The sequence below is a fragment of the Halichoeres trimaculatus genome, unplaced genomic scaffold (genome assembly GCF_033239565.1).
Source record: "Halichoeres trimaculatus isolate MK-OKI-2021-1 unplaced genomic scaffold, fHalTri1.1 fHalTri1_scaffold_19, whole genome shotgun sequence".
NCBI classification, from domain to species: Eukaryota; Metazoa; Chordata; class Actinopteri; order Labriformes; family Labridae; genus Halichoeres; species Halichoeres trimaculatus.
The window spans coordinates 4,403,659-4,418,033 of record NW_027437197.1 but is presented as its reverse complement, the minus strand read 5'-3'; the positions used below and the strand labels follow the sequence as shown (position 1 = coordinate 4,418,033).

The 14,375-nt window shown below is 41.2% G+C and overlaps 1 protein-coding gene across 1 annotated transcript in view; it reads left to right on the top strand.

Moving 5' to 3' along the window:
• lats2 (large tumor suppressor kinase 2) overlaps positions 1-8,454 on the top strand; it is a 30,214-nt gene extending 21,760 nt beyond the window's left edge. Inside the window, exons 3-9 of the mRNA XM_074695477.1 lie at positions 400-532; positions 620-2,226; positions 3,121-3,348; positions 3,462-3,816; positions 5,173-5,355; positions 5,650-5,756; positions 6,875-8,454. Of these exons, the coding sequence (XP_074551578.1) occupies positions 400-532; positions 620-2,226; positions 3,121-3,348; positions 3,462-3,816; positions 5,173-5,355; positions 5,650-5,756; positions 6,875-7,426 (3,165 nt within the window). The 3' untranslated portion in view covers positions 7,427-8,454. The remainder of the gene's footprint in view (positions 1-399; positions 533-619; positions 2,227-3,120; positions 3,349-3,461; positions 3,817-5,172; positions 5,356-5,649; positions 5,757-6,874) is intronic.
• Positions 8,455-14,375: the final 5,921 nt, after the last annotated feature.

Below are 14,375 nucleotides of genomic sequence, written 5' to 3'. Positions count from 1 at the left end.
AAAATCCATCTCCCCAGTCATTCCAGATGGGCTGTGGTCAAACTTTAAAACATTAATACACCTTGAAGAAATGTTTCTCACATCCGATTGTTGTGGTGATTTGACGATATTATTTGGCTGCCTTGTATTCAAGTCCTCTTCTTTCTGAAAAGTTTCATTAGTTATAAGAGGTTAAAAACGAGGCTTTGCGTCACGTTTAATGATGATTGACAGCTGCTGTTCTCGTGTATTTTTTTCGGGGATTGTAAAATGTGTTGGGAGGTAGAGTCAAGAAGAGAAAATATAATTTTTGTCACCCAGCTCCCATAAGCTTGTTCTGAGTCTCATGTTGCTCTGAAAACCCATTTTGAGCTCTGTTAGTGGGATATTTTCTCAATGTTTTCTGTGTTTTCCTCACAGGAGATGGCTGTGCGGGCGCTGAAGCAGACAGGAAGTAGAAATATCGAAGCTGCTTTGGAATACATCAGTAAAATGGGTTACCTCGACCCCCGCAATGAGCTCATCGTCCGTGTCATCAAGCAGACTTCACCAGGTATGAAAACGCTGCTCAGGAATGTGATTTATCATCAGATTACTCTTTAAAATGTCTCCCCTGAGCGGTTTTGTTCTTGTGTTTTAGGAAAAGCTGGCATGCCAAACTCTATGGACCACCGCCCTGCGTTGGAAGCGTCAGGGGACGGGGGCGCCATGCCTCCGTATCACCAGATGGGGGCGCCGATGTATGAAGCAGCAGCAGGATACGGTCCTGAGGGGGAGATGCCCAGACCCTACATGGGCGCTCCCCCGGTGATGAACTACATGATGCCTCCGTCTGGTGCAGCGCAGGGACCCGCCATGGGGAACCCGATGGGCCGACCTCCCAGTATGGGCACCTACCCTGCAGTGATGGCCCCTCAGAGCACCCAGGCCAACAACATGTACCCCCCAGGGGCCCCACAGAAGGGCTACCCCGGCGGCATGGAGCAGCACGGCCCCATGATGAGCTACAACGTCCCAGGTCAGCCGCTGCAGCTCCAGCCTCAGCCACCAGGGGGCCCCGTCCCTGGTCCTCACTATGACTACGGCCATGCCAGGCCCCACATGATGGAGCCCGCAGGTTACGGAGTGAAGAGGACCGCCTCCTTCCAGAATAAGATGGCCCCGCCCCAAATGGCGCCTCCGGACAACTACGTCAACATGCAGGGGAAAGGGGCCATGGGCCAGAACGGTCCAGGAGGAGCAGGAGGGGGAGGTTACCCAGCAAACCTGTACCTGCCGCCTCATTCCCACCCACGCCAAGCAAGCCCCACCTCCCACCAGGTCCACATGATGTCCCGCTCCCCTGGCGGGGTCCCAGCCATGGGGCCAGACTTCTCTGACATGCCTCAGGGCCTGATGACACCATCCAGAGCCAGCCTCAACCTGGACCTGTATGAGCACCACTGGGCGGGGCCTCCAGGTCCCGAAGGGGCCCCTCCGGCCAGGCAGCCGCAGCCTCAGGGCCCGTTCAGGGGAGAGGTGCGCGTCCCAAGCCGAACCAACTCCTTCAACAGTCGTTCTGCGGGGCCGAACGGAGTCCGACCTGCGATGGCGGCTCCACCTACAGCCGGAAAACAGGACCCCTCATTGGGCCCCCCAAACACCATCACGGCTGTGACCTCTCCACCCATCCAGCAGCCGGTTAAGAGCATCCGCGTGATGAGGCCAGAGCCAAAGACCGCTGTGGGGCCGTGCCACCCCAGCTGGATGACAGCGCAGACCCAGGAGACCCCCGAGCCTTTGGGCTACATGCCCGAGGAGACCTACCCTCTGGAGCCGGCTCAGGAGCCGCGCTGCCCTCCGCCGCCTTACCCCAAAAACCTGCTCATGCCCGGGGCAGCCGGTGAGCCAGGGGCCATGGAAGGAGGAGCAGGAGCCATGTGTGGAGCTCCAGACCTCAACAACCCTGCCCCCAGGAACACCCACGGTGGCAGCGGAGGGAGCGGGAAAGGCGAGGAGAGCCAGCAGGTGAAGGAGAAGACGAAGGCTGGGAAGGGCGAGAAGGCGGTGAAAGACAAGAAGCAGATCCAGACGTCTCCTGTCCCTGTGAGGAAGAACGCACGCGACGAGGAGAAGCGAGAGTCACGCATCAAGACGTACTCGCCCTTCGCTTTTAAGTTCTACATGGAGCAGCACATCGAGAACGTGATGAAGACGTATCAGCAGAAACTGAACCGCAGACTTCAGCTGGAGCAGGAGATGTCCAAGGTGAGATCAAACCTCTTAACATTTTCATTTTTATTTTTAATCTGATAGTTTCCATTTGCGTTTGAGTATTTCAGCCTCCGAGGCTCACAACATGCTTGAGCCGGAGTTGAAAACACAGCTGGTATGTTTACTCAGTCTCTTCTTATGTAAGCCCCGCAATTATGTAAGTAGCAACATATTTCCTAGAAACAGCCAAGTTTACTTTTTCTAATTTCTAAATATATTCTTTGTTTAGCAGCGAGTCCCCTGAGATTAAAATCTCCTATCTGAGGGAGACCCTGCCAAGAGAGCACAAAGTTCAGGGTCAAACATGTGGGAGTTTCCAGTCAGGGAGACTTTTTAAACATCGAAGACCCGCTACGTGACATTTAGCTTGATTAGTAAGAGTTTTCGGTCTCTTGAGGTTGATTTCATCACTTGTTGATAGGAAATCAAACTCTTCAGAGGGAAAATCAGAGCATGAACTCGGTGAAACACTTGGGGAAAATGGTGAAGGCTGATGTTTTAGCGCTGGATAAGTTCTTGTTTCTGTCTGAGATGAGAATGATAATGACTTTTTAAGTGATGTCCTGAGCTTGTCATGCAGAGAATTCACCTTCAGGACTTTGTTTCAGACAGTGAGACCTTTGTGCAGGAGAAAGAAGTCAGTGAGTTCACTCTTGTGTTTGTATGAGCTTGTCCTGAGTCAGGACTTTGGCCTTTTGCCCTTTTGACCCAGTGGAAGCTGTTTTTAAAGAGGAGAAAACATACCACAGCTGAACCCAGACAGTCATTTTGGCAAAGATCAGGGCACAGGGTTCACGACATGTCAAACTAAAGTGTTTTTAAGTTTGAGGACTGCTTTTTAAAGAGTCTTCAAGTTGTCTCACCTTCCATCTTCTTCCTCGTCTCCAGGCCGGCCTATCAGAAGCAGAGCAGGAGCAGATGAGGAAGATGCTGAACCAGAAAGAGTCCAACTACAACCGGCTGCGCCGCGCCAAAATGGACAAATCAATGTTTGTCAAAATCAAGACTCTGGGCATCGGCGCCTTTGGGGAAGTTTGTCTAACACGTAAAGTGGACACGGGAGCACTTTACGCCATGAAGACTCTGCTCAAGAAAGACGTCCTCAACCGCAACCAGGTCACTAAAATCAATTTCATTTAAATGTTTTGCTGTTTGAGTTTCATCATATTTAGATTTCTGATGATTCAGTTCGATGAAAGTGGCTCAGTCGGGCTCCCTCCTCGTTGCAGGTGGCTCATGTGAAAGCAGAACGAGACATCCTCGCAGAGGCGGACAACGAGTGGGTGGTGCGTCTCTACTACTCCTTCCAGGACAGAGACAGCCTCTACTTCGTCATGGACTACATCCCCGGAGGAGACATGATGAGCCTGCTCATAAGGATGGGCGTCTTCCCCGAACCGCTGGCTCGTTTTTACATCGCCGAGCTGACGCTGGCCATCGAGAGCGTCCACAAGATGGGCTTCATTCACCGAGACATCAAGCCGGACAACATCCTCATCGACTCGGACGGACACATCAAGCTGACGGACTTCGGTTTGTGCACGGGTTTCCGCTGGACGCACAACTCAAAGTACTACCAGAAAGGTGAGGAGTTCAGGATCATTGTTGTAGAGCAGGGGTCTGCAAACTTTTCTTTCAGAGGAGCCATTTTATTTTGGCTCACCTGGATTAAAGTCATTTCTGAGCCACAAAATCTACTTTATCTTTAAAGTGAAGACAGAAAAATGTTTAAAACTCTAAACCTAGTTTAAATCTTGTTATCTAGTTATATAAACAAGACATTTTTTTTGAATTTATATAATTGTACATGTGATGTATTGGATTTTTTTGTAATTGGCAAATATTTTTAAAATTTTAATATCACAAAAAAATATTGCAAAAGATTTCTAAATAAATTGCAATTTTTGAAATTCGCAGAAATTTTATAAAGTTGTTAGATTTTCAAATATTTGCAAAAAATCCCAAAATTTCACGAAAAAATAAAACTTCAAAAATTAACCACATGTAAAAAAAAAATTAAATTCCAAGATTTTTTTTACATTTATCATATCAAAAATGGCAATATTTTAAAATTAAAAAAATTGGGCAAAATTTCGGAAAAAGAAATCTTATTATTGTACAAAAAAATAAAAAATAAATAAATATCACACATTTGCGAAACAACTTTTTTTTTTTATTTAAAACATTTTTGAATAAAAAGATATGTTAAAAAAAATTATAAAATTTTGAAATTTACAAAATTTGGAAAATAAATAAATAATCAAAAAAGTTAAAAATTTTTGAAATAATACTCAATATGGTAACATATGTTGTTAAATGTGTCATATCAAAAGATTGCAAAATTTTGAAATTCGAAAAATTTTCAATAATAATAATGATAATAATAATTTTCAATAACTTATTTAAAAAAACTAAATAAATATAACAATATGTAAAAAAATATATATACAATTTTTAATTTACAAAATGTAAAAAAATAATCAAATAAATTATCAAAAATGTCTTAAATTTTGAAATAACACTTGATTTGATTACATATATTGAAAATATTGCTCAACTCATTTTTTTTTTTTGTTTGTTTGTTTTGTGTTGTCAGTTAAGTGAATCCTTCCACACAGAATTAAAATCTATATTTTCTTCCAGATTAGTCTTTTTGTAGATGTAGTTATCTTCCCAGGGCTGTAAAACTTGAGGTTAGCCACAGGTGCATGGAAAGTTGGTGGGCTGTTGATGTTGTAGGAGGTGAAGTAGAGCAGTGGCAGGCTTTATTGACAGATGGGATGAGGATTTAGTTCAACTAAATGTTAACGCAGGATTTTATTTAGTGTCAGAGTCTTTAATCATCAATACCCTCTATAAGAAAAATAACAATTCTTTTTTTCAATATATATTTTTAAATCTACAAGGAGTTCCCTCTGTCTCTGAATGTTTTTTCTCCAGGGAGCCACGTCAGACAGGACAGCATGGAGCCCAGTGACTTCTGGGACGATGTGTCAAACTGTCGCTGCGGTGATCGACTGATGACACTCGAGCAGCGCGCCAACCGGCAGCACCAGCGCTGCCTCGCCCACTCCCTGGTGGGAACGCCAAACTACATCGCACCTGAAGTGCTGCTGCGCAAAGGTGATAGAGAATATGACGGACAACTGATGAGTAGATCTTTAATCTGTCTCAGAAATAGGAATAAAGATGCTGCAGCTTTATGCAGCTCTATATAACAGACAGGTCATATGGTTTCAGCCTGAATAACAGATAGGTTCATGTCTATTTGCAGTATCCCGTCTTTGTCTCAGCGTGTTAATCGTTGGAGAACAACAGCTGCAAACTTTGTGTCACCCTCTCATTCTGTAGTTTTCTGTCTTCTTGTAAAGAAACGTGCACTAACAGATGAATCTGCCGTTTGCATGTGTTGCTCAGGCTACACCCAGCTGTGTGACTGGTGGAGCGTGGGAGTGATCCTCTTTGAGATGCTGGTGGGACAGCCGCCTTTCCTCGCCCCGACACCCACCGAGACTCAGATTAAGGTCGGTGAAAAGAGAGAACATTCAAGCTGCTTTAATGTCCGAATGAAAACATTGATCAATGGACGGATCAATGTCAGCCTGGTGTCCCTGGATCAGCCACATCTGATCCGTCTGCCCACCTCTTTTCTGGGCGGCTGAATGAGACCTCAGTTATCATGTTTGAATCATATCACCAAAGCTCTGCAGGGTTTTCTCCTTTTGTTCGGTTTGTTTGGCCGGGTGAGGGCAAGGCCAGCTGAAATCTGTCAGCAACAAAATTGTGAGTCTGAGTGACTTATTAAAGAGGTGCAGATGTAAGGGAGCGATATATGAGAAAATGGACAAACCAAATACTTTTTCTGTCACTGCTCTGCGCTTGCTGAGTCGTCCTCAATACTGAGTTAAATTTACAGTGGGGAAAATAAGTATTGAACGCATCAACTTTTTTTCTCATTACATTTATTTCCAAAGCTGAAATTCAAACAAAATTTCTACCAGACATTGGTATTAACTCAAATAATCCACACATGAAAAGAAATCACAACGTTCAGGTTTATAAATAATGATTATGGTGACTTAAGTACGATAACACAGGAAAAAAGTATTGAACACATCATGGAAAGGCTGTATACTTTGGTAAAGAAATGCACCATACCACCTGAAATCTGTCAGTAATTATTACTTGAACTTCCAATTAGTGCAAACCAACATCAGCTGGGCTAGAGCAAATTGATGGTCCTATAAAAAAGGTTGTTTTTTCACCATGTAGTTAAATACCACACACCTCATCATGGGTAAAGGCAAAGAGCTCTCTGAAGACATTCACAACTTGATTGTTGCTCAGCATCATCTCAGTTAGCGCGTTCAATACTTTTTTCCTGTGTTATCGTACTTAATTCACCATAATCATTATTTATGGACCTGAACGATGTGATTTCTTTTCATGTGTGGATTATTTGAGTTAATACCAATGTCTGGGAGAAATTTTGTTTGAACTGGATCTTTGGAAATAGATGTGATGAGAAAAAAGGGGATGTGTATAAACTTGCAAATTTTAAAAATGTACTGTGCTTGTCTTGTTTTCTGTCCAACAAAGTTAAAACATCATTAACAGAGGTCACACCTGTCTCCCCCTGCAGGTCATAAACTGGGAAAGCACGCTGCAGGTCCCCGCCCAGGTCAAACTGAGCCCCGAGGCCGTTGACATCATCGGTCGCCTCTGCTGCTCCGCCGAAGATCGCCTGGGTGCAAACGGCGCCGGCGAGATCAAATCCCACCCCTTCTTCACCCAGATGGACTTCTCCAGCAACCTGCGGCAGCAACCGGCGCCCTACAGACCCAAGATCGCCCACCCGATGGACACGTCCAACTTTGACCCCGTGGAGGAGGAGGGGGGTCCAGGAGCGTGGAGTGACAGCGGGGACAGCACCCGGGCTCTTGACATGCTCTGCTCGCCACACGGGAAGCACCCGGAGCACGCTTTCTACGAGTTCACCTTCCGCAGGTTCTTCGACGACCACGGATGCCCCTTCCGCTACCCTAAACCACCTGAGAGCTGCGAGGGGCCGCAGAGCATTGCCGGAGCTGCCTGCATGGGCCCAGACGAGGAAGACGAGGAGGAGGAAGAGGAGGAGGAGGATATGGAGGAGGAGGGAGAGCAAGGGGAGGGGTGTGAGCCGGTTTACGTTTAGAGCTGTACCTGATGATGACCCCCTCACCTGCTCTCCTCCTGTCTGTGTGTAGATGCTGCTCAGGTGTGTGTGTGCAGATCTGACGTGTGTGATTGTTGCAGGTTCAGGACTGACAAACATCGCCACCTTGTGGAATCTATAGCGCATCCACGACGATTTTGAATAAAAACCTCCCACGATCCGGGACCAAGAAACAGCGCTGACTGTCACGAGGTTAAAATCTGCACAGGTCTGAAAAAGAAACAAACATTCTTGGGAACGTGAGGATGTCTGGATACGATTTGGCGACCTCCTGGTTCCTCCGGCGCTTCCTCGTCCCATTCCTTCCACCCTGTGTCTTACAGACAACTGAATAACCTCCACAAGCGTTACTCCTTTAAAAAACAGGCTCGACTTCCTGTTTCACCTGAGCTGCTTTACACTCAGTATTGGACACGTGAAAGTGAGGAGTGGAACATGTTAATCGTGACTGAATAAGCAACACGTCTCTTTCACAGCTGCTGCAAAATAAGCTACAAAGACACATGCATGCACGTGCACACACTCACACAAGGTTATCCTGCACAGGTCGTGCACGGCGCAGTCAGAAAGCAGAAACAATGTGTTCAGATATTTGCTTTGACTGCATGGAGAAGAGAATCAAGCACACACACACTCATACACACAATGTTTGGCTTCCACGTGGTGGTGTGAGAGGATCTGTGTCCTGTCTGCCAACATCAGGTTATGTTTTTTTTTTTTTCTGTGTTTCAGTTTGATTTGACCAGAGTTAAAGACTGTTTAACCAAAAATTGTGCCAACTGTAGCTCCTTCAGTTAAATGTTTGGAAAGATGGAGCACGATTCTTCTTCCCTCAGAGGTTGCTGTTACAAAACATCTGTGTATTGATGAGATATTTCTGTTACTGATACTCTCCTTTAAGGCCAAGCTCAGACTGAAATTATAAAAATAGTTTTTTTCTGGTGTATCCGGATTGATTTAAGAAATCTGTTTACTTAAATAACCACAAAAATGTACGGAAGAGGATTAGGGCCACTGAAAAAAAAAATTGTCCTTTTTTTTTTTGTTTTTATGTTTTCTGAGAAAAATAATCTGAATTCTGAATTTAATCTCAGTAGCATATTCACAAATAATTTAAGTAAAAATTGTCTCATTGTTAGAAAAATTTCAGCATTTTTCTGACTTAACTTGATATTTTTTAGAGAAAAAACACATTGTTCCTTAAGTACTGCATTTTTGAATTTTTTTTGCGCCACTTTACTTTTATATTTTCAATGTTTTGCTGCCTTATTCTCCAATTCTAATAGATTATTTGGTAAAAAAAAAAAGCTTATATTTGCTTAATAATTCTTACTTAATTTACAACACGCAATAGACACTTTTATTAACCAAGCTATTTCGATTTGCTGCATTTTAACCAATTGCAGCTCAAACTAAAGTGAACGTACATGTGTCAAAATTTTTAAATCAGTCTCATGACCAAGTGTAAATAATTATTTCATTAATTGTAGCAGGATTTACATATAAACTAAGCCCCAACCTTAAATCTTTAGTTATGAAATCAATGTGAAAGTGCTGAAAACTGCAGTTCACTAAGTGTCCACTAGAGGCTGTCTGAAGAAGCACCCCAAACCACACACACACCTATTCAAATGAGCTGATCCTTAAGGCCAAATTAACATGTAAAGAAGTAATAAAAAATAAATAAATAATTTGGATGTTTTTTTTTTGGCCCTTATTCTCTTCCGTACAAATGAATGTTGTCCGAGACAAATTTGGAGCTTTTTTTTGCGACTCTTTCACAGCACCTTTGCACAGGTTTTACGTTGCTTAAATCAAATTTTAATACGTTTTTGTTTCATTACTGAAAACCAGACAAAGTCAGACAAACAATAACAAACACCAGGCTGGAGCATCAGTCGTATAAATCAGTTTTGCCGTCAGATCAAAGATTTCCTGAGAGAACAAATCAGCTCAGACGAACATTTCTCCTGCGATCAAATCACCCTTGTTGTTTACTGCAGGTCTCTCCTGCGCCGTCTTCTAGCGACAGAGCTGACTGAAAACAGAAATCAGAGCCAGACCTGGACAGAGTCCTTCAGGACTGAATCACCTTCTGACTGAGTGTCAGATCTCAAACACCACGGTGCACAACGCTCACAGCAGAGATCAGTCCTTCAGTTGCTTTCACAGCCTCCTCTGATTTCTGGAGGTGAAAACAAAGCGACGAGTTCTTACAACAACAAGCGTGTGATAGTATGACTATGTGCAATACAGAAAATACATTATATATAGTTTTCTAAACACTTAATATCCTGTTTTTGTACTGAAATGTACAAATATATTGGTTTATATTATTTTCTTTTTTCAGTTACAACATGCTGCTTATTATTGTGGTTAATATTATTTACATTATTATTATAATTGTTACATTTGTACCTGTTTCCTTGTGTTGTGGCTTAGCAAAGTGTGCCTGGGTCTGAGAGCAATGAGCTGTGTGCCTTTCTTAGTGAATGTTGGAGTGTGTGTTTCCGTTCTGTGACGAAGGTGATCGACGATGATGACGATGAGTGTTTGCAGAGTTACTGATGGTGGTCTCCTCGCCTCCTGTAGACGGGCTGGTCCTACCTGCAGGAGAGAGGGGGCTAAAGGATTGTGGTTTGGGATGAAAGAGGAGATAAATCAGACGATGAGGAGTGAGGCAGGTTGGCTTCAGGAGATGTAATCTGATAAAAAAAAAGCTTTTGTGTATTTTACAAAAACCGCAAACTTCAACAAAGTGTAAGTGTTTGGTACATTTTCTTTATTTATCCGAAATGACCACAAGTTTGAGTGTTGTGTGAACTCTGTCCTTTTACCACAGAGCTGTGCCACGTTCTGTATTTGACAACTCTATCACCCTCGATGCTTTATGACAATCAAACAATAACCGCTCTCTGTGCATCACAATGAGCTGTTTCTTCATTCTCCAGCAGCTCCAACAGTATTTGGTAATCGACTGCGGATGCTACAAGAGTCAGAGCCTTTCTGATTTTCTGATGTGTAACTGGCAGGATGATTGAAATGTGTGGATAAGATTTTTTTGTTTTTTTATTTTTGCTTGACAATGTATTGAACGTTTTTTCCCTTCCTGTAAATGTGCCTTGTGTTCTTATATGAGCAGCACAATCTTAACTGATTGCTTTCCTCCTCTCTTTTACCGGTCAGTGCTCATGGTTTAGGTATGTTCACTGGCTTTGACTACATGCAGCAACATCCTGATCCCATCCTAGTTTTTGGGTAACAGTCTGTGGAACTAGAAAAGGCAAAAGCTGAAGCAAGTTGGGGAGAAATTGAACTAAAAAGACGTAGGCTGTGTCTGAAATCACTCCCTATTCACTATATAGTGCACCATATAGTGAATACGCCATTTTGTAGTGTTGTCCAAAATCTGAGTGAGCATGGTCATTCACTATATGGTCCACTCAATGTATCCCACAATGCGTTTTGAAAAGTAGTGTATTAGCGATACTCACTATATGAGCAATATACCATCATGCATTTCGGTTCAAACAGAAGAAATGGCTGATTACATGTTTAATGATTACTAATAGCTTGAGACAACATTAAAAACTGTCAGAGAATAACACTTAGCTCCCTGTTTAACTTTCAGACGAGCCCATCTCACAACTCTGAGCTGAGAAACAAACAACACGGACGTTAGCCGTTAAACCGTTCCACGCGGGTGATGCATTCACTGGACCTTGTAATTCTCAAACACAGCACAAGTTCCGCGCAAATATATGGTTTATTTATTTTAAAATAACGTTTTTTTTATTATATTTGGCTGTTTTAGAAAATAAGCTTAATATAATATTAGATATCACTAAAATAAATACTGTTTTGCAGTTTTTAAGAAAAGATATAACTGTAAATCCCCAGCCGTCCGTGATAGACGCGAGAGTAAATACGTCACTGTCAGCGGCTTGCGTATGAGTGAGTAGAGTCCGTAATGTCGTTTCAATTTAGCTGATTGAGTGGACTACTTGTCAACTACATCTAATTCACTATATAGCGAGTAGTGAGTAGGGAATGAGTGAGTGATTTTGGACCCAACCGTAGACATCCAGAGCTGGACAGTTAGCTAATCGCCTTATTAGCATACGCTAGTTCCAGTCTCTCAGGCTGCTAACGATTAGCCACAGCGTGAAGTTTGCCGTAGTATCTGGCGCCAAAACGCTCGCAGTAGATCCTTTAAGGCTTGTAAATTGTGAGGACGGCCTTAGTGCAGATTCTCAACTGGATTGAGATCTGTGGGATTTAGAGACCGAGTCAAAGGTAACATGTTCCCCGAGGCTGCCTGCTCCTTCCATGTGGCCCACTACCAACCCTCACCTGCCATTTGTCAGGAGTTGGCACCTTTAAATGAAAGACGGCGAGATTAATTTACTCTGAAAGCTCTTTCCTTTTTCAAGGACCGATTTGCTGCATGTAAACAAATCCAGTGTTTCTCATGAGCTGCTTTAACAAATCAAACCCGACTTTTAAAAAGCAGCCCATCTCAGTCCATCTGGTTTTACTTTCACTCTCCAGTATTCAGCCGGTCGGTCAGACTTTCCTTCAACGACCAGGACAGACTGCTTCATGAAAAATAGCTTTATAAAGAGTGTGTGAGGTGTTTCTGGATGTGTTTTTTTTTTCTGTTTCTAAAGTTAGAGTGATGACTGACAATCTTTGACTGACTTGATTTCTGAGTTCTTCATGAGACTGACTCGTGTATCCTTTTCATTTTGTATTTCTACTCTAAGGAGATTCCTCCTTAATGTATGATACAATTCTGTTACTCTTGCGTTTATATTTATACAGATATACATATTTTTTGTATCTTTTTTTCCCCTTTTTTTCAATTTCCCTTGTGCTAATGTTAAAAAATTCATGTCTACGCAGTATTATTGATGATGTAATGTGACATCAGCATGATGTCAGCTGTCTCCTTTTTTACATTTACGTATGAATTGAGATTTTGTAAAAATGCTTTCACAGTCTTTGTGTGTAAAATGTATGTATAAATTAAATTAACCAACTTTGACAAACGCTTCGCTTCATTGATTTATGTGTGAGTGGAAAACTTTTTAATATCACTATATATATATATATATATATATATATATATATATATATATATATATATACATACACACACACACATGTGTATATATATATATATATATATATATATATATATATATATATATATATATATATATATATGCAAATTTTTATTTGTTGAAATTGATAGTAAGATGGTTAGTGGTGGTGTAAAAATATAAAAACAAAATCATAAAAAAGCACATTTACAAATAATATAAGTAAAGAAATGGCTGAGAAGAGTTTTTTGAATTTATGAAATTGTAAATGTGGTGTATTATTTTTTTTTTTTTGTAATACATTTGCAAAAAAAATTATTTGCTAAAATTGCAAAAAAAATTAAATTGTTATATATTTGCAAAAATTGACAACAATTTGTGAAAATCCAAAATTTTGAAAAAAAAAAAAGAAATGTAATATATTTGAAAAAACTGTCAAAAATTTGCAAAAATTAAGATAAAACTGAAATGTAATAAATTTGCCAAAACTTCAAACAATTTTGAAGTTAAAAAAAAATGCAACCATTCCAAAAACTCCTGAGAGAATACTTAAATTTCAAACCATATGGATAGTATAGGCTCACTCTTTTTTTAATTAAAATCTCTGTAACCCTTTATAAGAAAAAATAAAAAATCTTTGATTCAATAATTTTTTTGTCAAAGCTATGAGGGGCCACTTAAAAAGAGTCATAGACCCACATGAGGCTCTAGAGCCGCAGGTTGAAGACCCTTGATCTAAACCAAGCTGCAACCTCCATTCTTAAATTGTGAAATCAGTGTGGAAGTGCTAGAACTGCAGTTCACCAAGTGTCCACTAGAGGCTGTCTGAAGAAGCACTGAAAACCACACACACACCCATTCAAATGAGCTGATCTTTACAGCCAAAATTTCATGTTTACAACCTGGTCCTGGAAACAGGTTTGGATTGAAAAGCTAATTTCTTTATCTGTGAACACTTTTTTAAAGAATAGGCTTCTAAACTTAGCATCAAATGACGCCCAGGAGACTACGTCCATGTGTATCATCATTCTTTTTGAACCCCTAAGGAACTGAGATTTTAAATTTTTCAACTCTTTTGTGTGCCTTCTTCTTTTTCTGTACAATACGATAGCAAATTAGGGCCACTAAAGAACTTTAATAAAGAAATACACTTTCAAGAAAAAAAAATAGAAACTTTAGATTTTTTCAGTCACAATTTTAAGAATTTTATAAAGTAGTTCTGAACAGCCCCATGATAGAACAATGTCTTTTCACAGTCTGAATGTTAATAATTATAATGCTATGACTCTAGCCTGAAACCTGTATTATTTTGTAATTTCTGAGTCCACTTTGAAAGTAAAATATCTGTTAAAAAAAAAAGAAAGTACATTTTTGAGTTCAAAAAGTTATAAATGTGTGACTTTACAAACTCAAAAACTTTGAGTTTAATTTCTCAAAAATTTTTTTTTTTTTATTTCTAATACGCTGTTGTAGCACAAAGATGTATAACATAAGAAGAACGCTGGATGGAGTTTAAATTGTAAAAAAAAAAAAAAAAAAAAAAAAAAAAGAATAAGTGATATGAGGAGACAGATTAAATGAATTCATCCTTTCAGAGTTGGCATGCATACCTCATGCCACCCCTTACACAAGTCTGTGCCAGCCCAGCTGAAAAGTGAAGACACGCCCCTGGTAGTCAGGACTTCACTATTAATATCACTTTATATCACAACCCGGACACTGCTGTCACCAGGAGAGGAGCTTTAGGACATTTGTTAGAAGAGGACACATTCTTCTGTTCCACATTACATAATCTTCTCCCGGGTTTAACCCTGCCGGGTACC